Below are 27726 nucleotides of genomic sequence, written 5' to 3'. Positions count from 1 at the left end.
CTGACTCTTCTTCTGTTGCTTTGTTTCTTTCCTGTAGAAGCCTTTGACCTGGTGCTGCGTCATGGGCGAAACTCCACCCTGGCCATGCTGAAAACAGAGTTCCCAGGTCTTGGGGTTGAGGCTCAAAGTTCAGTGGGGCAGCTATTCCTGGACATGTCCCTCCACATCCTGGGCTCAGACTCCACAGTGGACCACATGGTGGCAGTGCTTTACGGGCGACTCTTCCCTCTCACATACCGCCGCCTGTTGGGGGGCAGTATGTCCTCTATGTCTGAGGACTGTGTAAAAGGAGCCTGGAAGGAGTCAGAAGCATTTGGATCTTATCCGAAGCTGATGATGACACGTCTGTCTCGCTCCCTCCTGGCCACGCGAGTCTTCCTGCAGGCGCTGAACCTAGGAATTGAGGTGGTCAACACCACAGACCATCTGCGCCCCAGTCGAGACTGTAGCCGGGCCCTGCTGAGGCTGTGGTACTGCCCACACTGCCAGGGTATGCTGGGGCCACCAGCCTGCAAAGGCTTCTGTCAGACAGTGATGCACAGCTGCCTGGGGGGAGCAGCCGAGGTACAGCCTCACTGGAGAAACTATGTAGATGGACTGGGGAAGCTGGCCGGTTCAATGAGGGGTGAGCAGGACATGGAGGCTGTTGTTCTCAGATTGCCTTCAATGATCAAACTGGCTCTCAAGCACGCTGTGAATGCCCGCAGCCGCCTCAGTGCCCTGGTGAGTACAGTACAGTACAAACACATATTAAATGGCTGTCAGACTGAAAATAGTGCTTATATATTGCAGGGGGCAGCATGGTGGATTAGTGGTTAGCACTGTTGCCTCACAGCAAGAAGGTTCCTGGTTTGAAACCCATCAGGGGCCTTTCTGTGTGGAGTTTGCATGTTCTCCCTGTGCTTGTGTGGGTTTTCTCCAGGTACTCTGGTTTCCTCCCACAGTCCAAAAACATGTATGTCAGGTTGATTGGTGACTCTAAATTGCCCATAGGAGTGAGTGTGAGTGTGTGAGGTTGTTTGTCTCTATGTGGCCCTGTGATGGACTGGTGACCTGTCCAGGGTGGACCCCTGCCTTTCACCCAAAGAGAGCTGGGATAGGCTCCAGCAGATCCCTGTGACCCTAAATAGGAATAAGAGGGTATAGATAATGGATGGATGGATGGATAAAATGCAGGAGCTGCTTTTGTGTAGGTGTATTATTTTCAACCAGTCAAACTTTATTTGGATAGTACTTTTCATACAGGTGCATATAATTGTACCCTTTGCCTTGGTGGTTGTGTGGTAAACAGTAAAATTAAGGCACCATCAGTGAATATTTGCTCCAACTGTCATTCACATTCACAATAACTGAAGTGTTGAATTCAGTGATGCATTGACTGTTTCTGGGCCAACACGGATGCATGAAGAGAACCAGACTCAGTGTTTCAAGATGGCGTCCTGGCCACATGTGTCCAAAACATTTAGCGGTTGGGCCAGCTGACATCTGGCACACATAATGGCATGAGAGTAATTTAGTTATTTCATTCTGGATCTCATAATAATACAGAGTATTTTTAGTTACACTATCTTGGAGTGACAATATAATATAATGACAATAGAGTTTAAATGAATTGAGCTAAATTGAGTAATTGCAATGATTATAAAGGGGCCAGTGCATCATGGGACCTGTGGTCACTACACCAAAATCAACTCACAGCTCCAAGCTGTACCTGGAAATATTATATGTGAGCTCCTATCGGCTTTTGCAGACGAGCAACTTGAACTTAATTTATTTTTAACCTGCAGATTTGTATAGTCACCCAAAAGAAATATGATGCAAAGCATTGTGTTTGGCAGTAGAGAGGTCATTACTCTAGCATTGCCATCTCCCTGTTAGATGTAATTCCACACCACTAGACTTTAACAGTACATCAGTCTTTCAGGGTCTTTATTGTTTATTATTTTTGCATTGCACAGTAATTGTTTTCCAGTCATGTTATAAAGTAAACTAATGTGCAGTAGAACATATTTGATTGACCAAAGCAATCTGTTGCCAGGTGCTATTGCGTTTCATTAGAGCTGAGTCACATTCAGCTTGTTTTGCCAGATGTCTGTGTTTGCTACATCTATATATTACCACAGTGTCCTCACAGAAATGAATGAGAAAATAAAGGAAATAGCACATTTTTGAAAATGCTGGCAGAAGAGAATTTTTCAGTCCAACTAGAAATATATCATATTGCAATGAGAAAACGCACAAGCAGAAACAGGTACATTGGACTCACAACAACAACATTATTTCCCCACAAGCCAACAATGCGCTTTGGATTAAACTGAAATAAAGAAAAAAAGGAGGCGCAGCATGGTGGTTGAGTGGTTGCCTCACAGCTTGCGTGGGTTTTCTCCAGGTACTCTGGTTTCCTCCCACAGTCCAAAAACATGTATGTCAGGTTGATTGGTGACTCTAAATTGCCCATAGGAGTGAGTGTGAGTGTGTGAGGTTGTTTGTCTCTATGTGGCCCTGTGATGGACTGGTGACCTGTCCAGGGTGGACCCCTGCCTTTCACCCAAAGAGAGCTGGGATAGGCTCCAGCAGATCCCTGTGACCCTACATTGGAATAAGCGGGTATAGATGATGGATGGAAAAAAAGGAGGCAAAACAAAGGGCAGGAGGAAAACAAGCATCTATGTGCCTGACCAGCCAGACAGATGCTCCGACAACGCCTTGCTGAAACCCGTCTCTCACACCTTGGTGACCCGTTATGTGTGGTTTCAACTGCTATAAAGCTATAAAGCTGTCAGGTTTGTTCATAGCCCACATGTGAAGTCAGGGAGAAGTGCTCATGAAATATAAAGGCCTTTTTCAGCCAGAGTCAGAGAGTTTGATGTGCTTTTACTCCTGTATATTTGCTGAACTTTTCACTCTCACACCCAAATCCCCTTAGTGACCAGGTTTCCACTGAGAACCCATTATTTATTAACACACAGGTTGACCTCACTTACTGTGCAGCGCGAGGGTGTGGCTGCATCCATGAATCGCTGACTTAGGGAAAATATCTCTCTCTCTCTGTGTACGTGTGTGTGAGGGAGATCCTTATCCAAAATTAAGTAAGTCCTGTGTGGGTTTATTTAAGACTGCACTTCCAGTCCCCACAGATGACTTTACATTATGTTTATGGCTCTGGCTTTCGTTCCAGGATATGGGATTAAAGCTGCTACAGTAGTGTATTGTTTTGCTCTGTGACAAGGTCGTGTGTGTGTGTGTGTGTGTTTCAGTGTAATCTTGCTGTGACACTCCTTTCTCAGTGGTGTCATTTAACGGACAGAGGACTTGTGTCTCTAAAAGCTAATTTTGTCTCAGTAAAAGTCAAAATTAGACAACACCTGATTACCTCACCACAAATGAGCAGTTTGGCAAACATGGAGATTAAGGGACTAAGGGACCATTGCAAGTTTTTTATGATTTAGCCATTTAATTAGATTAATAAATTGGTATACTGTAATAAAACCTATTTGTAGAGTGAACATTTAGTTTATGTTTATTTTGTAACATGAAATTACAGTGGGAAGGAACAACAATATGAAAACAGTCACATTGATTCACACCATTAAAAAAACATCCTTTTCAGTTGTTTCTGTTACAAAAACACAGATCACTGCAGTTTACAAAATCCAATGTTGTCCAAATGCTTCATATGTGTGTATTTAACTACAGAATATTGGCATTGCAAACTGTTTCTCATCATCATTTTTGTATTATTTTTGTACTTTGCATGGTTACATCACAGTAACCATCACTTGGGCCCAAGTCAATGCTCTGTCTCTCAGTAGCCCGGAAAAGAAAATTATTTTTGATAAGTCTGTTGAAAATTGGTGAAAAAATTGAATTGTGAAGCTGAGAGAAGTTGGAAAAATCAATCAGAGCGATTGCACAAACACTGGCCGTAGCCTATACAACCATTTGGAAGGTCCTGAAGAAGAAAGAAACCACTGGTGTACTAAGTAACAACAGAAACATTGTTGAGAGCTATAAAGAAAGACCCTAAAACAACTGTTAGTGACATCAGCAACAACCTCCAGAGGGAAAGAGAGAAGGTTTCACAATCTGCTGTTCGCAGGAGACTTCATGAACAAAGGTACAGAAGCTACACCAGAAGGTGCAAACAACTCAATAGCAATAAGAAGAGGAACGCCAGGTTGGGATTTGCCAAAAAAAGTACAGAGACGAACCTCAAAAATTCTGGGCAAAGTTTTATGGAGTGATGAGACAAAGATTAACCTTTACCAAAGTGATGGAAAGACTAAAGTTTGATGAAAGAAATTATCTGCTCATGATCCCAAACATACAAGCTCATCTGTGAAACAGTACAGATAATGTCATGGCTTGGGCTTTCATGGCTTCATCTAGGATGGGCTCATTGATCTTCATTGATGATTTAACACATGATGGCAGCAGCAAAATGAACTCAGAGGTCTACAGAAACGTTTTTTCTTCCGAATTGAAGAAAGATACACCCAAACTGATTGGGAGAACCTTCATCGTGCAGCAAGATAATGACCCCAAAATAACAAAGGAGTTGATCAGGGGCAAGAAGTGGAAGGTTTTAGACTGGCCAAGTCAATATCCAGACATAAACCCTATAGAGCAGCATTTTACCCGGAGAGTGAAGGGAGTAACCCTCCGAAACAAACAACAAATAAAACAGGCTGTGGTGACAACCTGGAAAAGCATCAAAAAAGCAGAATATAAAAGTTTGGTTAGTGGGTCACAGGCTTGATGCAGTTATTGCAAGCAAAGGATTTGCTAGTGAATATTAAGTCTTATTTACTTAAATCTATTTTAAGTCTATCTGTTCCAATACTTTTGCTCACCTAAAAATTTGGTGTTCCATTACAGATAATGCAATCTTCTAAGTTGTGTATCAGGTCCAGATGTAAACACCTGGAAATAAAAGCTGAAATGTTGATCTCTTTTATCATATTCATCTTTTGATGGCAAACCCAAATGTTTTCAGTCTACAGCAAAAATTAAGGAATTGGTCTCACAGTTCCAATACTTTTGGAGCGGAGTGCATGTGTTGATGGGTGAGGCAAAAGTGGTGTTTGTATATTGACAGAAGAAGAGAGTTGAAACTTAATTAGGTAATTCGATCAGATCATCCCCAGATCTTCAGTATGATGTAGGAGTCTGTGTGCATGGGTCAGATCCATGGTGTGGGTGGGTTAGTGGGTGCTATTGACAATCCATTTTCACTGGAGGGCTCACAAATGTTCAAATTCTACACAGAGTGGCTTTGAAATATATTTCTTTTAATTGAACAATTATTTGTAGATTAAATGGTAAGTACAAAAACAGTTTTATGTCACAGGTAATACAGGAGAAATAATGGAGGATTAGCACTAACCCCTGTGCATTTAGCTGTAAAGAGGAAGTAATCATTTAGTGATACTACAATATTTTGTACAGCAACATAATCGATCTACAGAGCACTATGCCTTGTTTGTGGTTTCATGTGATTGTAAGAGCTGCAGCTGTGATCTGTATCTCACACTCTTAAGAGTGCAGACTTGTTACTGAGGGTGACAGACAGATTAACTCCATCTGAGTAGTCCTCAAGGTGTGAGAGACGTCCCTTCTCTGCGGACTTGAGTCATGTCGAGATGACCACTCATCGTCCAACCAGCCCACATCCCAGCATGTTAACATTCATTTCCGCCATGTGGTGCGCGAATCAACCAATGTTCAGAGAGATGGAGAGGGCAGCCAAGAGCCCTGCTGCTCCAATCTATTCCCCTGTCAACTTCCCTCCCCTCTCCTGGAGTTTCATGTCATCTACCTCCATCTCTACATCTCATCCTCAACATCCTCCTCTCTCTCTTTCACCCCCCCCCATTTATTTCTTTTCCTCTCGTTCTTACATGCTGCTGTGAGAGAAGATGCATGATTTATGAAGCTCTATTTTTATCAGTTACTGAGGAGAGTAAGGAAAGAAACGGCGACAAAAAGAGGGAGAGAAAAAGAAAGAAGAATGGTGGGCGTAAAGAGCGAGCCCAAGGGGAAGAAGGACAGCAGCGTGAGGAGGAGACATCCATCAACTGGTGACCCCTTGGCTGAAAATGAAGACGGGAAGTAAGCTGAGACAGAAATATGATGGGTCTGACCAAGATTAAAGAAGATGCACAGTAGAGAACATGAGATGTGTATTCTTATGCACAGACTATAAGTCTAATATCATGTTTCTCTTTGTGTGCCTTTAACATTTTTCTGTCAAAACACTTTTCATCAGCTCTCTTTTTTGTTGTCTCCCCCATTTGTGTACAAAAATAGATCAAGCAGATCAAATCACATCCAAACTGTTGCTTCATCAAGAAAACAAGAGCATGAATTAAATCACTGCTGCGTTTTTATTACTTATTAGTACACTCAAACATGTAGGCTAACCGGAGTCACAAGAGTCAGGTCATTTTGAAGTTATTATACACCAGTTTCAATTATAGAAGATGAACTGTGGTGTTTTAAGTCCTTAAGGCCCCATCTGTAGCGTGCCTGACGTAAATTATAGATACAACGATGAGCCAAAACATCATGACCCTGTCAGTCCCCAGTATGCTCCTGCCAATGCATGGGGACCTCTGAAGGATCCCTGTGGGATCTGACACCATGATGTCAGCAGCAGAGCCTTTAAGCTGCGTGGTGGAGCTGCTGTGGATCCCACATCTCACAGACACTGGATTAGATTAACATCTGGTAAATTTGGAGGCCTGGTCAAAACCTTAAACCCTTCTGTCACTTTCCTCAGTCCATTTCCAAACTGCTCAAGATCCTGTTAAAGAGTTTTAAGTTTGAATGTTCTGGTAAGGGCCACGTGTCGAATCAAAGTCGATGTCAATTCCTGTACCCAACGTTTCTCAGCACAATCCTGCTCGCTCCACCAGCTTGTCTTCTTTCCACAGTGCTTTCTGGTCCCATCACTTCCCCAGGTAAACAGTGCACCCAGACTTTGTTGTTCATGTGATCAAAAAAGTCATCAGACTAAACAAACTTTCTGCCATTTCTCCAAGGTTCAGTTCCCAGGCTTGCGTGCTGATTGTAGTCACTTTCAAAAGAGGTTAGTATGGCTCCTCTGAACAGTCCGCGCCTGTGTAGCCCATTAAGGCAGGGTGTGATGCTCTGTGTGATGTGACACATTACTATCAGAACCATCACTCAAATTTTACAGTAGGCCTCACGTAGAATAGGGTTTTCTTCATTGCCTTAGTCCCTCAACATCCCTGCCCGGACCACTGACTGACTGGGAGCAATGCAACGTTATTTGCTTCATTTGTGAGTGGTCATAATGTTTTGACTTGCCTGTGTAAATTTACATCTGCACTTGAAAGTTTGACTTAAGTATTACAAATGTGCATTTATTAAACTGATCCTAATTGAATTTATGCAGGTTTTCACAGCTGTTTGCACCACACAAAAAATGATCTGAGAAACCACTGAACAGCTTGTGAAGACTGTTTTTCTGTTGTTCTTTTTCCTGATGAAGGCAAACTCATTGCATCACTTTAGGAAAACTGTAATATTGCTCAGACCTATTTCCTATTTCACTGTGAAGGGAACTTCATGTTTCGACTCTGAACTGAGAAACCCCCATATTTCATTCTGCATATGAACAGTATCTAAATCCATCATGCTTTAATAGCATTCATGAATGCTTGTGCATTTTAATTTTACACTAGACTCTCATCAACACACTGTCTATTTTAGGGTAGTAACATCCTCCATTAAGTTCAGTATTTATTCACATTCATCTTTTGGTACTATTATTAATGAGATTTAGAGCTTAGACTGAAGGAATCTGAGCTTTACCTGAGATGGTGTGTCTGAACACATTTTGTGTTTTAACTAGATTTTTGTGGTGTATTTCCCTGCTCCATAGCTACAATATACAACTTGTATATATATATATATATATATATATATATATATGTTGTACATCCTGACATCCGTTAGTTAGTATTCACACTCTACCTCCAGCTCAGTGACTCCCTGCCAAGGGTACTTGTAGCCCTGCTCATCTGAAAAAAAAAAAAAAAATAGTTTTAATATTTTTTTTCCTCAACTGTTATCTAAAAGTATTGGATACATTCTCTAAAAGTAATAATAAACAGTTCAAATTGAAGTAATTGGTGAACTTATTACATTATTTTCTCAGTCACTTTGGTGCATTTCTCAGAACAGAATTAAAATTCTAAAAACTATTAGTTCATCCTCCACATCACCAAGTCACTTGAGCTCATCATAGAAGCAATTACTCATCATTTTGAACAAAGAGCGAATACTTTCGTACACTGTGCAGCTGTTTGTGTATAATTGTCTACTATTGTTCTACTATTTCATTAGAAAATACTCACAACATAGCTAAACATTTTTGACAGTCTTGTTCAAAAGATGGCATAAGGACTCTTCATTCTAATGGTAGTGACAGTTTCAATGATGTAAATATTTCTTTTGACACAGACTAGATTTTGTGTAACTTACATACTTTTGCAGGTCATCTGCTGTGTTTTGCAATTTTCAGAAATGCACTTAGTGTTGTGCAAACTTCAAATCTGTTCTGAGTAATGAGGTTAATTGTTTAAATGAATGAACAGTTCAAAATACATTTACTAGAAGCAATGGCTAAATGGACTGAAATTGGATGTTAATTTTACTCAGACACTCAACACTTAAAATGTTATAATAATAGTAAGGAGAATAGTACTAGTGTTGAAAGGCTTTGAAAGTGAACACATTTATTGTTTATTTATTATTTCTTACTTACTTGGCGCTTACCTTTGCTGCAGCTGACTCCACAGTTTTGATTAAAAACCCCAAATGGTCCAGCTGAACAACAGATTTTACACTATTTAGACCACATTACACTGATGGATATTGTTCCATCATATATATCAGTTCCATCCCAGATAATAGAGTATCAGTTTGAAGATACAATCTAACTGTGACAGCTGTCTGGTATTACTTTTGACATCCAGTGAACCGTTAGCTTGTTTTCACTTCACTGGGAGAGTGTGAAAGGCTTCCTCTGTAACAGGATGCCTATAGTGTGTGCATTTCACCTGAAGTCAGTTCTTATGCCTGGTGAAAACAATGCAGGGAGGAAGAGAAGAAGGAGGAGAGCTGAGTGCTGACTCAGTCTCTCCCCCAGAGCTTCGACTCCCCTGGAACACAAACATTACTCACCAAACACTCTCCAATATGTTATTACAACTGTTTAAGGCACCCTGTCACCTTTATAACACTGGGAGTATATTTCCTGTTGGAACTGTTCATTTATTAATAACACGTGTTCAAGATTCATGTATAATCCTGTGCATTCACTGTGTATGTCAGGGTTCAAATGCTTTATCCGTACACTGTCTTTACAAAAGCAGAGTGCCACCTGGAAACTGCAGGTGTGCAAGGTCATTGACATGTGGATTGTGAATTTGTATATGTGTGTGTGTGTGTGCGTGTGTGTGTGTACTACTGGTTCTCTGTCTCAGTGAGGCATGCTGTTCAGTGCCGATAAAAGTGTGCAGATAGTTTTATCTGCAGACTCTCCTTTTGGTTATGTTAGTCCAGCCCTGGGTGATATTAATACCCCACTAATGAGCCCTTTCCTTTAAAAATCCGGAAACAATCGCGGGTGGAGGTGGGGTGGGAGGTGGCGGAGGGGCCCCCATGCTGAATCAGTCTCTCTCACCACTGCTTCCCTACGGCTTCCCGGGAACACACAAACAAAAAGAGAAATGCAACTCCAGTCACATTAATCATGGCCTGTGGGAGCACCGGCACTCGCTCCAGGCTCAGGAGAACGAGAGAACAGCACAAGAGGAAGATGTGGAAGGAGAGAACAGGGTGGCAGGGACAATGGGCTGAAGTGTGTATGTGTATGCACATTGTTTCAGTGTTGTGTGCAGTTTTCATTCAGTAACACTTTTGCGAGAATATTTTCACTGGTCCATTTAACTTGAAAGGGTTGTTTGAGAGTTGAAACGTAGCTCAGGTTTAGGTGAGGGTAGGGAGTTTAATCGTAACAGTTTGGGAATGTGTTATGTCAAGTGTGTGTGCTCACAATTACAGAGACAAAAATGAGTGAATGTGGATATAGTCACAGCCTTGGGTAATGAGGATGTATTGGTTAACCCTGCGTATTACAGCTGATCAGCACTTCTGTGTGTCAGCATGTATGAAATATGTGTGTGTGTGTGTGTGTGGGTAATGTGTGTATCAGCAACATGTGCATGTTTATTATGTTAATGTGTTTTTGGTACGTTACGTTGAAATGAATAACTGTAGGAAATTATTCGTGTGTGTGTGTGTGTGTGTGTGTGTGTGTGTGTGTGTGTGTGTGTATGTGTGTGTATGTGTGCCAGTCAGCTACCACCAGATAAAGATGTCCAGTGCTGCTCCGTCAGGTCCCATCAGTATTCAGCTGCAGTGGTGCCAGCCTATTCACTTAAAGGGGAGCTGGGCACAATTAGCTGTTAACATTACATGGCAGAATTAAGCTTCGGACAGTATCCCCAAGGGAAATTAAACCACCGGCAAATCATTAAACCACAAGCTAAACATTAACGGCCATTTGCATTTTTATTGCACCTGAAAAGAATGTGCCAGGCCCATTATCTCTGAGAGACAGAGAGGGACTTCCTATTTATTATTGTTATGTTGTCCCGAGTGGAAACACAATGGCATTTATAAGGGGAAAGAAGAAGCAAACGAGCAGCCTTATTTTCACGCTCACGTTTTTTGCAGTGTTACGATTTCAGATTTGAACAGGGCTGGCAGAAGATACAATGACTTGTTTGTTATGCAAATCCCCTCACTTTCATCCCTCCCAAAAATAAACAAACTCAAACACATGACAGTTTGCAGAGGGGCTGAGCTGAGCAAGGCCAGCACGCTTTTGGCACGTTCTTACTGTCTGCGGTGTCACTGCTATTAAGAGTTTGAATAAACAGGCTTTGAACCAGGAACTGGAAGCAATGAAACGTAAGTGGGATGAAGAGGTTTGGGCATCTGAATTCACTAACTCAGTCACGGTTTCTCGTTTTCTGTCTCTCGGCAGGTGAGCGGGATGTGCGGACACACTCCTCAGCGGGCCTCTCGCTCAGTCGCATCCCCTCCTCCCCAGCCTCCCGCTGCCTCTGCAGCCCGCAGCACACAGCCCCCATCCTCAGACTCAGATGAGACTTTGGCTGGACTCCGCAGGTGAGGAAATCAGGCACTGTAATCCAGACTGAGACTCCTCCAGCTGATGAAGCAGCACTCACTCTCCACACAACTACAGGGGAAATACTGTATATTTCTGACAGACAAACACCCTTGAAGCATTAACAGGCTTAAATGAACAGTATGATAATGCCCAGCGGGGCACGCTGGCCTCTGCAGCACAATGGCCAGATTAATGTCAATTAGGAAGAGCAGCACTACTTATTCTATTGTTTTTTTTTTCTCTCACTCCCCTTCTCAAAGGGGAGCTCATGAACAGGCTTTCTGTCGCAGCCTGTTCTTCTTTGTCTTTGTTTCTCTTTTCTGCAGGACAATCTGCTCTTCTTACTGCTGAGAGTAATATTCAGAGGTTTTGTGCTTTGTCTTTTTCTTTGTTAAACATGTTGTATCTTTGCCTACTTCAGGGAGTTCATATCTAACCTGAGGGGCTTCAGCTCATTCTACAGCGGTCTTGGGGAGGGTTTGTGCAGCCGGGAGCCTGCTCCAGCAAACCACTCCCTCTGCTGGAATGGACAGGAGATGACAGAGAGGTAAATCAGTGTCTCATTTGCTTGGATTCACAGTTATAAAACACACGGCAGGCTCTGCATGCACCCACAGACATATCCACCTTCCAGCACAGGATGGTGCGGCTAAGATTTAGTGGTTTTCTAAATCATCAACTATACAAATAGTCTGCTCTGATTCTTGAATTCCCAAAGCTCCAGCATCACATCAAGGAGAGTGTAGGTGAGCTGAAGGATAAGTTTGCTCAGAGCTGATGAGTTTCACACAAGGCCCCCCCCCCCCTCTCCCACTGAGTGTGAGTGTAAATCTTGACTTTGGCTCTATGGGATGTTATTAATGTCAGGTGTCCTGTCACCTTCTTCTCGCTTAGTTAATTGCCGTTCGATCGTTCCCTCCTCCTTCATCCAACATCTCCTGCGCACCCTGCAGAACCTCATTTGGTTTTCGCAGTATTTCACTTCACCCCTGTCCTTTGGCTCCACACATCATAACTTCTTCTTTTCAGCCCACACAGCCGGTTCCAATTTCATTTTGGCTTAGATAGGTACAAATATCATCCTTTTTCTTTTTTCCTTGAAAATTATGCGCAGAGTTTAATCAATGCCGAGGCAGAAATCTCAGACGAGAAGTGCTGCGGGTTAATGTTTTACCTCTTGTTCCCGAGGAGGACTGAAAATCCTGTGCTCTCTCAAATAGCCTTAAAAAGAGTCTGTCACAATGATACAAAAGAGCCTGAGTCTGAGGAGGAAACATTAGGTTGGCAAGGGGGCAGAACTGTCCTGAAGGGATGATTACAAGCTGGACCAAACAGTGTGACAGGAAGGTGCAGCGAAACAGCAAAGGAAACGAAATGATGGAGAGATTACAATGTCTTGCGGCAAACAATTCTCCGTGTCATCTGCAAGGGCACATGCCTGCAAATTCATTCCGGGTGCATTTTTACTCTGAGATTTGTTCTGGATCATCTTCCATTATCTCCCCAGATAGGACCTTCTCCAGAGGCAAACATGGCATTCATACTCACATTGTCTCATGCAGATAAATTTAGATTGGATGGGGAGTGTGCGTGTGTATTTGGAGGGGGGGGGGTTATTGCTGGAGGGGTCAGGTAATGAATGTCTCAGATACTTGAGAAGTGAGCTTTGGAGCTAAATGTGGTGCTTTTTATCAGGCGTATTTACCATATCACCTGGAGACGAGAACAGAGGAGCAACACTTTTCACCAACTGTGATAATGGATGTGACACCCTGTCAACTCAAAACAGTACATTTCCATTTCTCTTTTGATTCTAATAAAAGTGTGAACCCGTGCAAATGTGGTAACTGATAAAAGATATTGTGTCAAGTGTGACCATTTCATTTAGTGACTGTATGGAAATTAATGAAGGGGGTAATTTCTCTTTCGGCTGAAGGTAAACTAGCTTGAACCGCCCCTAAACTGATCAGCCTCAGCATAAAACCATTAGCAGCTGAAGTGAAAAACATTGATTATCTTGGAGAAGACATGGAGAAATAAAGAAAGGTGGCCTGCTTTAATGAATCCGGTTTTATTTTGCATCACGTGTGAGTTGTTAACCTGGGAAAGAGATGGGATATGCTGGAAAAGCAAACCCGATCCAGGAAGGCCCCACCTTGCAACTTACAGGTTTTAAAAATTCCTCAGCAACCCAATAATTTTCACACAGTCCCTTGTAGTTCTTAGCTTGATGTCATCTAAAAAAAACTTAATGCAGTCAGTATGTATGTATTTTCAGAATTATCCACACTCTACCCCACATACACTGGCCTCTGACCTCCTCTGTAGGCTTGGGACCAAATGTACGATCCATCCAGTGGTGTAAAAAGTGCCAGACTCCATTAAGTATTACCTCAGCACCTGGATTCATGTGCCTCTTCTGCCTCTGTTGTTTAGTCTCTCACTCAGACTGGACTTAATAGCATAGTAATTGGTGTTAGATTAGATTAGGTTATCACTGGAGTTGAATGATCTGATCAGCTCTGCTTGCAGTGAACAAAAACACAAAATGATCAGATGACTGAGACTATCTACAATGCAAAACAGTTTAACACAGTGAATTACGTCTGGGTAAAATGATCTGACTGGCAGCTATCATATGAAACACTAACCTGCTTCAAGCTCCTTATCCTCACTCAAAATCTCCCTCCTCTAATCCTCCTTCTTCAACCCAGATTTCCTCTTTTCCTCTACTTAATGGATCACACATCTTTTTCCATTATTAATGTGATAATTAGCGAAGGAGAGGGGATGAGATCATGGCTAACAAGAAGAATAAATAACTGGGGAAATGTGATTTGAGTTTAATGAAAAGTCGAACTTAGAGCAGAGCGAAAGACTGATGAATGGAGATGGCAGGGGAAAGGTGTGTACACGTGCATGTGTGGCTCAGTATGTGCGTGTGTGCTTGTATTTCTGCCTTTGTTAGGACCATTTTGAGCATAATAGCATCTGAATGAGGAGCTTTTGGCAAAGTTTAGGACATTTAGCCGGTCCTCACTTTTTCAGACTCCTGTTTGAGGGTTAACACGTGGTTTTAGGGTTAGGGTTAAAATAGATTAGAGTAAGGATAGGGAATGCATTCTGTCTATGCGTGTCCTTGTAAAGATAGAAATATGAGTTTGTGTGTGTGTGTGTGTGTGCGGGGGTGCTCAGGGTCATGTTACAGAGATGAGAACAGAGCATATTTTTTCAAGGTCCCTTACTAACCTTTCCTCAGTAAATCATTTTTCCCCACTCCAGCCCATTTGTCTCCTATCTTTCAAACATGTGCAGCAATATAGCAGGTGACATTTACACTGTCATGTGACCTCTGCCCTCACCAACACTCATATCAGTGTGGGCACGATATATTGTCGGTGCTGACTCTACTTCACCCAAACGCGCCTGTCTCATGTGTGCAGCAGTGCCCGGTCTCCTCCTCAGAGCTGCAGTGGCGTGGTGGGAAACGGTTAATTCCGTGCAGGAAAGTCTTGATGTGAAAGGCAACAACTGGAGAAAAATCTGCCTGTTTCAGTCTCACCAGCTCCTCCTCTTGATAATATACACAGATGTCATCAGAGTGGCGTTTCCACAGTTATACACAGAGACGTGTAAGCGCCTGCCCTGTAGGCTGGTTGTCCCTAAAAATACTCTCCCTGTTGAAAGAGCAAAAAAGTGCATCTCTGCTAATGTCCTCTCATTAACACCAGATATGAATAAAAGGCCACTATTTGTTGGGTTTAGTGTTTTTTTTAAAGATGTTGCTGCCTCCTGGTAAAGCTCAGTATTGTAAACCATTTTATAACAACATGAAACAGCTTCTCTATAATAATTAAGAACAGGTGAGTTGAATTTTAGATATAATCCCTATTAGGTCATGTTGTGATAAAGGCTGACACTTTAACATTTTCAATAGTCCAATAAATTCTTTCTGCCCAGGAGAAGTATGCAGTTTACATGACTTTTATGAAAATTATTAAAACTTTATTTAAACATCAAATGTAAAAAAAAATGTTAATCTCCATTTAACTTTATAGACATATATCTCCAGTGACGGGAAAGTTGGTCCCCCGGGTTGAGTTACAAATGAGCCCTGCAGAATGGTCCCTAAACTGAAAAACAGAAGAGCTGTCATTCATTTTATTAACACTAGATGGTGATAAGTGCCTTGTTTGGAGTGACAAATCTTTGGTCAGTTCATTCCACTTCCACTCATGAAACTTAAACTGATTTTTAATTCAGCAACTTAAGAACTGAGGCCAGTTTGTGTTCCTGTCCTGCCAGGTTTTCTGGGCCTGGCCTGAAGCGACTACACTCTGGCTCAGAGTCCCGAAGCAACAAGCCTCCCGAGCCAATCATCAGCCAGATCATAGACAAACTCAAACACATCAATAAGGTGAGGTGTGTGAGTGTGCGTTTTGTTCCTGCAAGTTCTTGTGTGTAATTTCTGTCTCCAACAGTGTGTTGAAACACATCAAATATGTAGTTTCTCAGTGCATATACCTTACCGTCTCCTCGGTGGAAGGGGAAAACTTTATTTTGCCATTAGTTCTACTTCTTGGTTCACATCGATTTCCAAGCTGCTGCAGCTCCTATGGGAGTCAGCACAGCACGAATGAAGATGCCCTGTGCTGTAAATCACATTAGTCTCTCATATTTGAGAGAATCTGTGAACCTGTGATCAAGGTGCTGTAAGAAGCTTTTCTAACACACAAAATGTTTTGAATTTTGTTTCTTATCTGCATGGTGGCCAGACAAGGACACATTTTCTGAAGGTGATGGGGGTTGTTGGGCAAACAGGAATTATGTGCTCTATCCAATCCCAAAATCCCTTTTTTTCACTGCTGCCTTCACCAGAGAAACCACCTTTTGCAGTTGGCTGGCTGAGTGCAGAGACACAAGCTCGAAGTCAGCCTATGTAGGTAGATGTATCAGCCCACAGATCGCCCTGTTTCCTGTTTCCTGGTGATTCCGCTTGTAGCTGTCAACACATTGGAATTCCATTGACCCCCAAGAAAAAAAAAACTATTCTAGCAGTACAGTGTGTTTGTCTTTGTGTGCGAGGCTGGGAGTGCTGCAGTCCAGTCTCGGATAATTACAATCTTTCTCTTGTGCTTAAACAACATGGGAGCACATAAGGAGCAACTGTGGACCTGATTCTACTCTCCCTCTGACAACCAGAGACCCTCAAGAAAAATACAGAGGTTGTGGTTTGGGATGCTGTAATTTTCGTGTTACTGTTGGTGTATTACCTCATGCATGCTTAGCTCTGCTGTGAATGAGAGGAGCAGTTGTTAGGTGTTTCCTGTGCCATCTTCAAAATGCTTCACCAGATAATTCTAGTTCATTAAAAAATGTTGGGCAATTGTCCTTGAACAGAAAAAAATATGCAAACACAACTTTGGTTGAAAATTAGGTCAAAGTTGAGCCAGGACGTTGAAGGATGTTGATAACTGATAATTGTTAATTCTTCTGGAAGTTTGCTTCAAATCTGTATTATCCTTTTAATGTGTGCCCCTCTTGTCCAGGTTATTTTAAGTACTGTTATACAATGTTATTTCCAATAAAAACGATGGCACACAGGACACTTGGCACACACACACTGCCTACTATAATAAACCTTTCAACACGTCCTGCTCTGACAGCACCAAACATTTGTACCCATATAATTACAAGCAGACCTGCTTCAGTTCAGACTGTTTGCCACATGGATCAGGGTCCTGATAGGCTTTTGATGAGACTTTGCAAGAAAAATGTAGTTTTTGGTGAAATGTTTGAGCTCATTGTGTTAAAAAAATTCAGACATGGACACAGTCAAATCAGATCTACACGGTGACCTAATACTCGTTTCCCATTTGCTCCCATGTTGTGTTGATGACATGGTATACATGTGGACATTTATGGCTTGCATATGCCTGATATTTATGCAGATTGCCTTTTCATATGGGAGCTTTTAATCCCATATCTGATGACCATACAGCGGAGTCAAGCACATTTCTGCTTGAACTCCAGCTTCCCTTTGGATCTCAACTTCAATGGGCTGGATTAACATCTGTCCAAAGAGTGACTGCACTTGATTGCCTTTTTCATGCATAGTAAAAACTGTTCTTGACTCACAGCTGAGCTTTTTTTTTAATTTATGTAGAAATCAGATTACACTAATAGTTTACAACAAATCATCACAAAACTGAGGTGCATAAAATTCCAAGAACACTTTACAGTATGATGCAATATAATACAACAGTACGGCAATAATTTCACCCTTTGTGCAGTTTACAACATTACATTACTGTCAGAGTGCACTGAAGCTTATGGTAACTTTTGGCCTATGTATTATTTTTCATTACATTGTAAGCTGTTTCTGCTATTTTGTCTTAACACATGTATATAATTTTTAATAAAGTTTGCAACATGTTTAATGTTTACCGCTTATGAAAGAATAAGGCTAAATGCACGTTAACATGCTCACAATGACAACCCTAACAAACACTTAGCTAATGCTAATATTTAGATGACATCTCATATTGGCATGTTAAAATTCTTATATATATATATTTTTTTGTACAACTGAGGCTGAGGGGAATGATTTTTAGATAATTGACTATAACTCACAGTACTGGACACAGTTTAACCTTCCTGAAAAAGGAAATAGGTGATGACTACAGTTACATATTAGTATTATCAAAATTCACAGTGGGACAAAAATGTATCCAATAGAGAAGATGATCTCACATTTCACCAGAGACACAGAATGTCTGACTATACTCAGTATTTTATGGTCCTAGATGGTCAGAGTTGGCATGTTGTAAACAACCACTATAGGCACTGGGGAAAGTGATATTGTTTAGTTAAAAGCAACTTTTACAAGGTCTCCACCTCTCTGCTGGTTGAAAGACCCTCAGCTCTGCATGTTGCAGGGATAAAAGTAAATGAACTAATTAACCAAGCTCATATGAGAGAGTAGGCCACAGCTCACAGACAATTACTTTCATCTGTACCGGACATGTTTACATGCACTGTGTACTGGAAGTCTGCCAACACAGTACCATGCTGATTAAAAACTGCAGTATTTTAGTCTCATGATGTCATCTATGTGATTGAGCATCATTTATGGTCTGCTCAGACCTGCAGGCTAAAAAATAGCACATTATTCTCCTTGCTATACTTTCAGTTCCACACTCAGGACATGAGTCACTTGCATGCAGGTCTTTACAAGTCCTTTAAGGCTCTTTTGTCCTGCACACAATTTGAATGAACATTATTCTCCTTTTGGCTCATGTGATGAACACAATCAATGGTTCTTCCAGCTTTTACTGACCCAGTTTCTAACCATGAATCAGTCCCAGCCCACAGTGTGTGTGACTGTCATAAAATATGGGGGCTGCACTCTCACAGTGAGGGGAACATAGGACCCCTCCAAAGAAGCCATTTCCTTTCAGATTTAATCCCCCTGATGTTTCATTCTTCCATTCCTATGCACTGTGTGATGATGGCTCTGTGAAATGCAACTATGCAGCGGAAATGTGTCATTTCTCACATTGTCAGTGTTGATCAGAGTATCAGCAGATACATAGACAATGTGCCTTAGTGGCTTTGTGAGGCTAAACTAAACACCAAAAGAAAAAAAATCTTAGGGCCAGTCACCTCATCTTATAAAACAACATTTTCTCACGCCTAAAGCAGCTGATGTCATGACTGAGCCGTGGCCAAGTTTAAAGTGAACTGTTCACTGTAAATGGAGGAGGAGAAATGGCTTTCCTTTCAGCTAGTGCTTCTTGACTTGGAATCTTTAAACAGTGCAGCACTGTGCGGAGCCATGGACATTTGTGTGCATGCTTACAATGTGCAACAATTTCCTGTGTGAGGTCCTGTCTGTGGGTCATGTCTTGTATATGTGGTATATTAAAGCTGATGGAGACAAGTATACTGTGACGTTGAGGTGATTTTCTGTGACGCCAATCTGTACCTGACTGCAACTGTGCTTTCACACTTCCATTGTGTGCAAACTTGCCAAGTGAGTTCCTATATAGAGAAACATACTGTGTCTGGAATCTATGCTCTTAAATTAGAACATACTATTTTGATATGTTCTTGTTTTGGAGAGATGAGTTTGTTTATTTGAACATCTCTTTAACTTCCCAGAGTATCGAGTTTCTCTGCCGAACAAGTAATCTCACAGGAGATGGTTGAGCTAGTGGCAAAATAGAGCAATTATGTGATTGGCCTTTGATTACAGAGTGTTTCCCACTCATTTGTCAGATGATTTTGCTGTTTGGAGGGTCAGACCTCCTGGGATTATTCTGACAGGCTCTTCTTGGCTAGATGACACTATTCAGAGAGATGCACTTGGATTACCGTTGATATGAAAGACAACTTTGTTGAAGATTTTTTTATGAATCCCTTTTGGCAAAACACAATTATTTCATCTTCTACCTGTCATTTGGATAATAACGTCTTCATGTTGCATGCCAAAGCTTTAACTTTTCAGCATGTTTTTCATTTTCATTGAGCTCTTACTTTCATCATATTTAATCTGTCGCTGTTGATTGCCATTCATTCCTTCTCTCTAGCTGTGCTGAGTTATGTGTGACAGACTCCAGCTCTGTTGGCCACACCCACCCCTAACCCCCCTTTCTAAACCCCTTAACCCCCCCCCCCCCCCCCCCCCCGCGCTCCTCTCCTTCTAGCTTCCCAGACTAATTGAAGCCAGAACCTGGGAAAATCCTGCAGGTAGGACAGGAATCCAGAGTGGAAAATAAACCAGATCCAGAGCGCCACAAATTCCATCACGCAGCCTCACTTCCTCTGAGCCACCAGAGCCTGGGCACCGTGCACTCAACACCTCGTGCAAGCTCGCACAGAATACGCTCCTCAACATATAACTCAAACACACACTTGAGCTAGGACGGTTTTGACTGTGCACACTTGCAGCAGTTAATCTTTTGCACACATATGAATATAGCTGAAACAGATACATTTTAGCAGTGATATATATAAACACATGGCTATAAAATAAAGCATCACATGGGTGCGTGCTTACAATCACACTAATAGACAATATGGGTGTCAGACTAGGCCTGCTGTTTTGTAAACTTGCACTTGCTAACCTAGCCATTACGCTCGCTGCAGTCAGAGGCTGATGTCTATTTGATGTTATTTACTGAGGGTTTTTGAAGCGTTATTTAATATACCCCTTCAGGGCCTTTGTCCTCTCACTCCTCACTTCTAGTTTTTATTTGTGTGAAGTACGACTTCCCTGGAAGCGGAGGAGAAAGGAGTGCTGTTATGCTGCTATATTTGTGAGCGTAGCTAAGCCATGAGGGTTCTTTAAATGAAGTGTGACACCTGGTGTAAACCTCTGCAGGGCTGCAGGCAATGTCGGTACCCTTGTTAGAGTACCACACATGCATGTCCTGTCGTTTTCCGACTTCATGGTAGGTTTAGGATTTGAGAAGTTATAGGAATTTATGTTTCCTTAACTTTAGGAATCCAGCTAGCAGCTACCTCAACCCCTACCTCCATGTACACACTAAGGGACCCCCCCCCCCCCCAACTTTCTCCCCTGCTGGTGGGAGGTCAGACAGCGCATGTGAGGGCCCTTTTCCTCCCAATTAGTCCGGCTGCTAATGAGGCCCAACCATCCCTTCTACCACTGCCACCCATTCCTTCTTACCTCTATGCCGCCACCTCTCCCACCCTCATCCTCCCCCTAACCATCAACCCTGAGGCCTGAGCCAGGGTCGCCTCTCTCTAGCTTTCTGTGCCTTTGCTCCCATACCACAGCTTCCCCAACGGGTGTAATTATCACGCAGCCGGCTCATAAAAACCCTGCTGCACAAGCCAAGCACCCAGCTCACTAACCATGAACCTGACTGTGACTTTGACCCCAGCACACACCTTTTAACCTGTGAGCTTGTTTCTTCAGGACTTTTCATTCTCCCAGGCTGAGATTTATATGCAGGTTCTTATTCTTTTGTTGTATTGTCAGAGGACAGAGGGCCAGTGGAGCGTTCTAGCTGCAGATTCTGAGCTGATCCACACATCCTGGGCTTGTTGTCATTGGGCACAGTCATATGTTGCTGTGTAATAGGACCCCCACCACCACCACCACCACCATGAAGAGAGGTCAAGGGTCACACTTCCTGTTTCCTGTGTATGGTAGGTCATCAGAGGGTCTCCCTGTGAGGGTCAGAGACCTCCTTTGTTCCTCCCCTGCCTTTTGTTTGAGGCAGCAGTATTCTGGGCGGCACAGCAGCATTGAGGATCCCCTGTGGAGCTGTCAAGGTGTTAGCACCAACCTTGCCATTCCTTCACCTGCCTTTTCATCTCACCAATCCTTCATAGCTTTGTGATCCGTGGTAGTTCACCTCTGTCTGTCATTTTTCTTTTCCTTCGCCCTCTGTGCCCCACATTGCAATTATTTTTTGCCCACTCAAACCATTCTTGGTTTGTTGCGATTGACTGCAAAGCTAAATTAGCTGAAAACTAACCCAGCCAAGTGTCCGCCAGCTCCCACTAGCTGTGATCATGGGACATGTAGTGACAGTCTGCTGATAAAGAAATGAAGGGTTTCTTAGCAACACATGACTCTGGGAACCACAGTGATAACGTGTAAAGCAGATGAGCAGCAGACAAAAAGAGATTGTCTGAGAAGTGTAATCTGATTTAGAAACCAGTGGCCTGTGCAAGAATGGGACTTTTTAAACTGTTACACCCTGTACAGACAACAGACACATTCACATACACTTCAGTTGGTTAGCCTCAAAAACGATCGAAAATTGTTGTCATTCCACATATATATATTTAATACCAGGGGGAGTTAAACCTTTGTAATCATATGCTGCCTTGATCTGAACTTCTGAATAAACAGAGAAGACATAATGTCTATTCTTCCAGACAATGAACTGACAACAGTTTAATTAACCTGCTGTACTAAATGTATGTAGAAGGCTTAAGAGCGTATCCACCAGAGGAACAAAGTCCCTGCCAGCAAAATCTAAACATTAATTCTGGTTCCACGCCACACTAGAGAAATCTGGAAATAGCCTCATGGGCTTAGTCAGAAAAGTGGACACACACCCAGTTTAACACAGGATTGGAGAGTTGCTTTTTTTCTTTCTCTGTTTTCTTCCAACTGGAATTAACATCAGGAAATTAATCTTGTCTGCATTAGCCGTCTGAGGCTGGACTCACGTTGCACAACATACTCGACCACAAACAGATAGAGGAAGACAAGAGGAGGGGGAAAAACACAAAGAAGAATGCGACAGCACAGGTTCCCCTCCTCTTTACTTTTCAAATTCAATAAAAGTTGAGTAATGACAATTAGGGAGTAATTAGGGAGAGCGAGTGGGACTGCAGGGCAGGCTTTGTCATCCGAAACGCCGCTCTGCCTGTCAACATGCTGAGGAGCTTTCCATGACTCACTCTGTGGAAGGTGCCCTGTCATTCCTCTGCTTGTCTCTCTGTCATGGTGTCCCACCATTCATTCCCATTCTCTTGCCTTTTCTCTTGGCTCTCTCCTCCAAACAGCATGTCTGCAAACTTGATACAGCACCTCAGAGTACATGTGGGGATTAGCTGTAAGGAAAGTCCATTTCCTTCATTTATCAAGAAAAATAGCCTGTGCTGAAAAGTCATGTGGTTGATCTGTCTGAAACAGTGATCTGGGCTTTAAAAATTTACAACGTACTGCGCAGTACACTTTGGGGTTTGATAGAAATGCAGTAATTAATTTTCTAATAATTTTGAATGGACATCATTTTGGATTTCACAGTTGACTATAAAAACATAATGAGTTTCTTTCTATGGAAATCAAAGAGTGTAGTATATGGAAGCCAGTTTTGTAACATTTTATTTTCCTAGTTTCTGCCATCTTTCTTACAGCTAAGAGCAATGTACTCACCAAATTAAGTAGTGAGAGCTCAACAACATTACTAAAAAGAAGTCAACCAGAACGATAAGAAAGGTGAAATGTTTTTTCTCTGTGCAGATGAGAGATTATTGCACGAGAGATATGTGCTCACTTTTGCTTTCATTTCCAGTTAGAGATAATTAGATAATCTGACTATTGAATACACCACACCATCAGGTTTAGTTTTAGCAATATTGGCAATACATTTACCAAATCATACAAATACCAAATCCAGCTCACACACAGCCACATTAGCATTAATGTAAAGATGTGTTTCTGGCAAAGTGATAAATTGAAGTCCAGCTAGGTGCTAACTGCCACCTGGGGAGATTTTTTTTTTTTTTTTTTTCTGTGTTTGAAAACAAGACTGATGAGAGCAGTGAACCACAACAGTCAAGTTGGTCAAGTTGTGGGTCATTAAACCAAATTAATAGAGCAACAGACAAAGAAACTCTGTAGAGTTAAGGGGGTATTTTTTCTGGAGGTGAACTGTCTCTAGGCTCATGACTACATTCATACACAACACATCTCACAGTCATTTGATATATATATATATAAAATACAAAAATATTAATTCAGGCCTTCATCTCAGGGCAGAAATCATCAACATTAGATAACAAAATCATGGCTTTTGTTATGAGCAGTAGTCTGAATGTGAATTTGAGTCTAAAGTTCTGTAGATTAGATTTGTAGACAAGATGTGCTGAGGCATTAATAGAAACATTCAGGGCAGCAGATTCCACCTGGGCCAAATCATGAGCAGCTTGTCCAGACAAGTCCTCACCAGGGAGAGGACGTAAGACAGGGCCTGATCCCAATCACATGCTGACAGGAAACCCTTTTTTAAAACACACTTTCTGCTTTCATTACTAATCCTGTCCCCATTTCACTCTCAACATTACTCACTCACTTCAACAGTTCCTACATGTATGCTTAGATTTCATATATTATAGCTTGTCTTTAGATGTAGGCGTTTTTGCCTGTGGTTTAAGGTCCTCTCTGAAGTGGACTGTCATGTAAGAGACCACAGTTGATGAACAGGTTGACTTCCCAGAGTGCAGGTCAACCAGTGGCTGAACTCTGGGGCTCAGCTGCAGCTGTCGTGTCGAACAGTGACCCTGTGTGGAGTTCATGTCGTGTGGGAGGCAGTGACAGACTTACAGTTTGTGTGTCTCTGTCTGGGCTGGCCCGCATTGAGCAATCCACCACATTTGGGCTTTGTGTGCAGCCTTTCAGCTCACATTTTCTTGGTGGAACTTGAGCATTTGTGTTAAGGGGAGGGGAACTCTGTGGCCTGCGGGATGCCTAGAGCCACGCTGATTACATGTTTCGTGTGTCCAGCTGTTTGTCCAAGTCAGTTCCCAATGCAATTCAAGAGAGAGGGAGAAGGGAAGAGTGAGAGCACTAGATTTCCTCTCTTAATGGAAAGCATACTGAGCATTTCTCCAGAAAATGTCTCTGTTATTTCTTTCCTCCCTGCTTCCTTTTGCTTTGTTTTTTTTTTTTTATTGCAGAAAATTTCAGCCCAGAGCAACTTGAGGTTTCTCCCTCTTGTGGTAAATCTGGAAGCCCTTGTCAGATCATGCTGTAGCTCAGCCACGCCAAAAGTGCAGCATCACTTTCGACACAAACATACCTCCCACCCCTCCCCACTGCCGCAGCTGTGGCAGAGGCAGCCAGCCAACGGGCAGAAGCCACAGCACCCTGCCACAGAGGCTTAGAGAGAGGCACTGCCCCACCACCACCCCTGTGGAAAAGGACACAGCTCACTGCTATGGCTCATTTTGGCCACTGCTGTGATTCTGAGTTTCTTTTTTTAATTCCAGTCAACTCATTTTTAAATATATTTTCATCTGGGGTTCATCTGCTGCTGTGGCTGATATGTTTTTGATCCCACCTCCCTCACATATGTATTTAAAACTGGATTTTAATTCCAAAACATGAAACATTTGTTGGTCAGTCACTCCACCATCTTGGTTCAAACTGAAATATCTCAACAACAATCACATGGATTGCCTTGACATTGCCCTACAGACATTCATGGTCCCCAGAAGATGAACTCTGTTGACTTTTGCTGTCACAATGAAATTGATGTTTTTACTGAAATGTCTTGACAGCTAATGGTTAAAATGCCTCCAATCAGGTCAAATGTTTCTTATCCTGTCAAATATCTCACCATCTAATAGATGTATTGGATTTCATACATGTATTCCTGGTCCTCAGAAAATAAATCCAGTGTTTGGTGATCCCTTTCCACAATGAGGTTGGCATTTGTGTTTTTAAATAAATGTTTCCTGCAATTACAATGAAGTCTGGTACAGGAAGAATTGCATGCACTCACCCTGATCATCCCCTGAAGTTTTTATTTAGCTCCGTGATCAGTTCAAAATATTACTTTGTACAATGCTTTAAATTATATCCAAACTCCCCCTGCAAAAAACAGATGACATCTCAATGAGCCTTAGCTGTACTTTGTGTTTAGTGCTGATATTTACAGCTGGCATATTCTTGACCCTAACTAATCTGTGTTGAGGACAGTTGTGGATGCTGGCACATGTTAAGTTACACTTGGCCGTTTTCACACAAACTGAGCCCTGACCAGGGGCATGATAGTTGTCAGTGTTTTTCCCCTTTCCTCCTTAGTTGTTTGTTAGGTTTTGTTCTAAAATCCCTTGACGGTCATCTCTGCTTTGTCTTTTAATTGCCCCCCCCCCCCAAAGTCTGACCAAGTTCCCAGGATACGGCCCATGAGAAGGAATTTCAGTCCCTGAGTAAATCTATGGAGGACACAATGACAAATACAGGCAAACACAGATCTGTCTTTAACAAAAGGGTTCAGTACATTAAAGTCCCATTCATCATGGGGAGAGTGTGTTTCTGGGAGATATTGAGGGCTCTGCGCTGTCAGCAGGTGGCGCTTTGATAGATAGCCTCCAACATAAATGAACATGCTCCTCTGGATCAGCAATGCTGTCTGTAAGTTACTGTTTGTCCATACCTTGGACTGAATGACCAGGCTTTTCGAAATGCTGCGGTCATCGTCTCTGTATGGTCTCAATGTTGGGAGATGAATAGAGGTTTGTTGGGCAGCCATGCTGGGAACACAGTTATGTGTGTTCCCTCTCTAAACTTCAGAGTTTATGTCACTTGTAAAACACAGATTGACTGGTTTGTATATGCAGGCGAAGGGAACAGAGTTGTTTATCTTCTGACTGACGTAATTCTGTGATTAGTTCTGGGTTTTTATGCCTCCACTCTCTGTCTCACACACATACACACACAGTCTGAACCCAGGCAGACGCTGCAGCTGACCTGAGACAAGACCCATATGAACTCAATTTTCTCCCATAGACAGCCAAAACAACCAAAAACAACACAAAAAAAAAACGCATGCTGACGTATGCAGATGGGAAGGAAATCAATAAAAAATAAACAAGAAGGCAGAGTGGTGAAATGAAAGGAGGCTCTGAGAGCAGGCGGCTGGAATTTAGCACATCTGTTACCTTGGCAGGGCTCTCAATCATATGCAGTGTTGTGAGGCTGAAACATGGTCAGAGAACGGCCGTGTTTGTTGTCTCCAACCTCGCATATATGTATTTCACCCATAGAAACAGACAGTCTTTTTTTTTTTATCTGTGTTGTTTTTAAACTACACCACAGAAGAAGTGTGAATGAGGTTTTCACTTCTTTTAAGTCGTCATGCTTCCCTCAGCTTTAGTAATTAAATATATAAAGTTTGGCATTTCCTCCCTTTATACTTGGTCAAGTGGAATTCAAAGATTCTTAATGAAATTACTTTACAGCTCTTGGACATTTTTATTATTTATGAGTTGATTAGTTTACCACAGTTCTCAGTAAACACTTCTGGTATGTTATGAGCTTCTGTAATTCACTTGGAAAAATATCTGAGTAGAACAGTTGTTTTTACAGCCCAGAGGCCAAACTCAGTTAAAATTCTGTTGCAAATAATACTATATAAAAAAATATAAATATATATAAAAATAATATAAAAATTCTGATACATCTGCTTGTTTTAGAGCATGTGTTGCATGTTTTTTTAGTCATCTTTCTGTTCTTATCTATTTTTCAGAGTTGATTCATTCCTGATTGTTTCTGATTTTCTTTTGATTCATCTGTGTTAATCTGATTATGCTGTCATTTTGGTCAGGTCTCTCTTATGCAAGAGGATTACAACCTAAAATAGTATTTAGCTGGCTAAAGAAAATAAACAGAAAAAGTCAGAATATTGCAAACAGACATGAGTTTTTCTTCATCTTTCATTCAGCTTTCTCATTTTACTCCTTGGTGTTCACTTGGGCAGAATGTGTTATGTAGTGTTGTATTCCTGTTGCCCTGAGACAACCACTCAAGACAATGATGTTTGCCAGTAACAACACAATCGCACCAGTCTGCTTGCCCACGTGTTTCTTTTTCTACCAGTAAATTACATGGAGCGACAGCCACAGCCCTTTGAATGAATCACATTTGGGCAAAAATAACTGAACTGGCAGTGATAACAAAACTGTTTTCCTGCCTTCTTATTATAATTAGAAGTTGTCAG

At 42.0% G+C, this 27726-nt stretch overlaps 1 protein-coding gene across 1 annotated transcript in view; it reads left to right on the top strand.

Annotated features, from left to right (window-relative positions):
• The window catches only part of gpc3 (glypican 3), a 95096-nt gene that overhangs the window by 53568 nt on the left and 13802 nt on the right, over window positions 1–27726 (top strand). Inside the window, exons 3-6 of the mRNA XM_026330577.2 lie at window positions 38–723; window positions 11084–11226; window positions 11652–11777; window positions 15536–15647. Coding sequence (XP_026186362.1) covers window positions 38–723; window positions 11084–11226; window positions 11652–11777; window positions 15536–15647 — 1067 coding nt within the window. The remainder of the gene's footprint in view (window positions 1–37; window positions 724–11083; window positions 11227–11651; window positions 11778–15535; window positions 15648–27726) is intronic.

The sequence above is a fragment of the Mastacembelus armatus genome, chromosome 10 (assembly GCF_900324485.2).
Source record: "Mastacembelus armatus chromosome 10, fMasArm1.2, whole genome shotgun sequence".
Lineage (NCBI taxonomy): Eukaryota > Metazoa > Chordata > Actinopteri > Synbranchiformes > Mastacembelidae > Mastacembelus > Mastacembelus armatus.
This window is presented reverse-complemented; position numbering and strand designations above follow the sequence as displayed.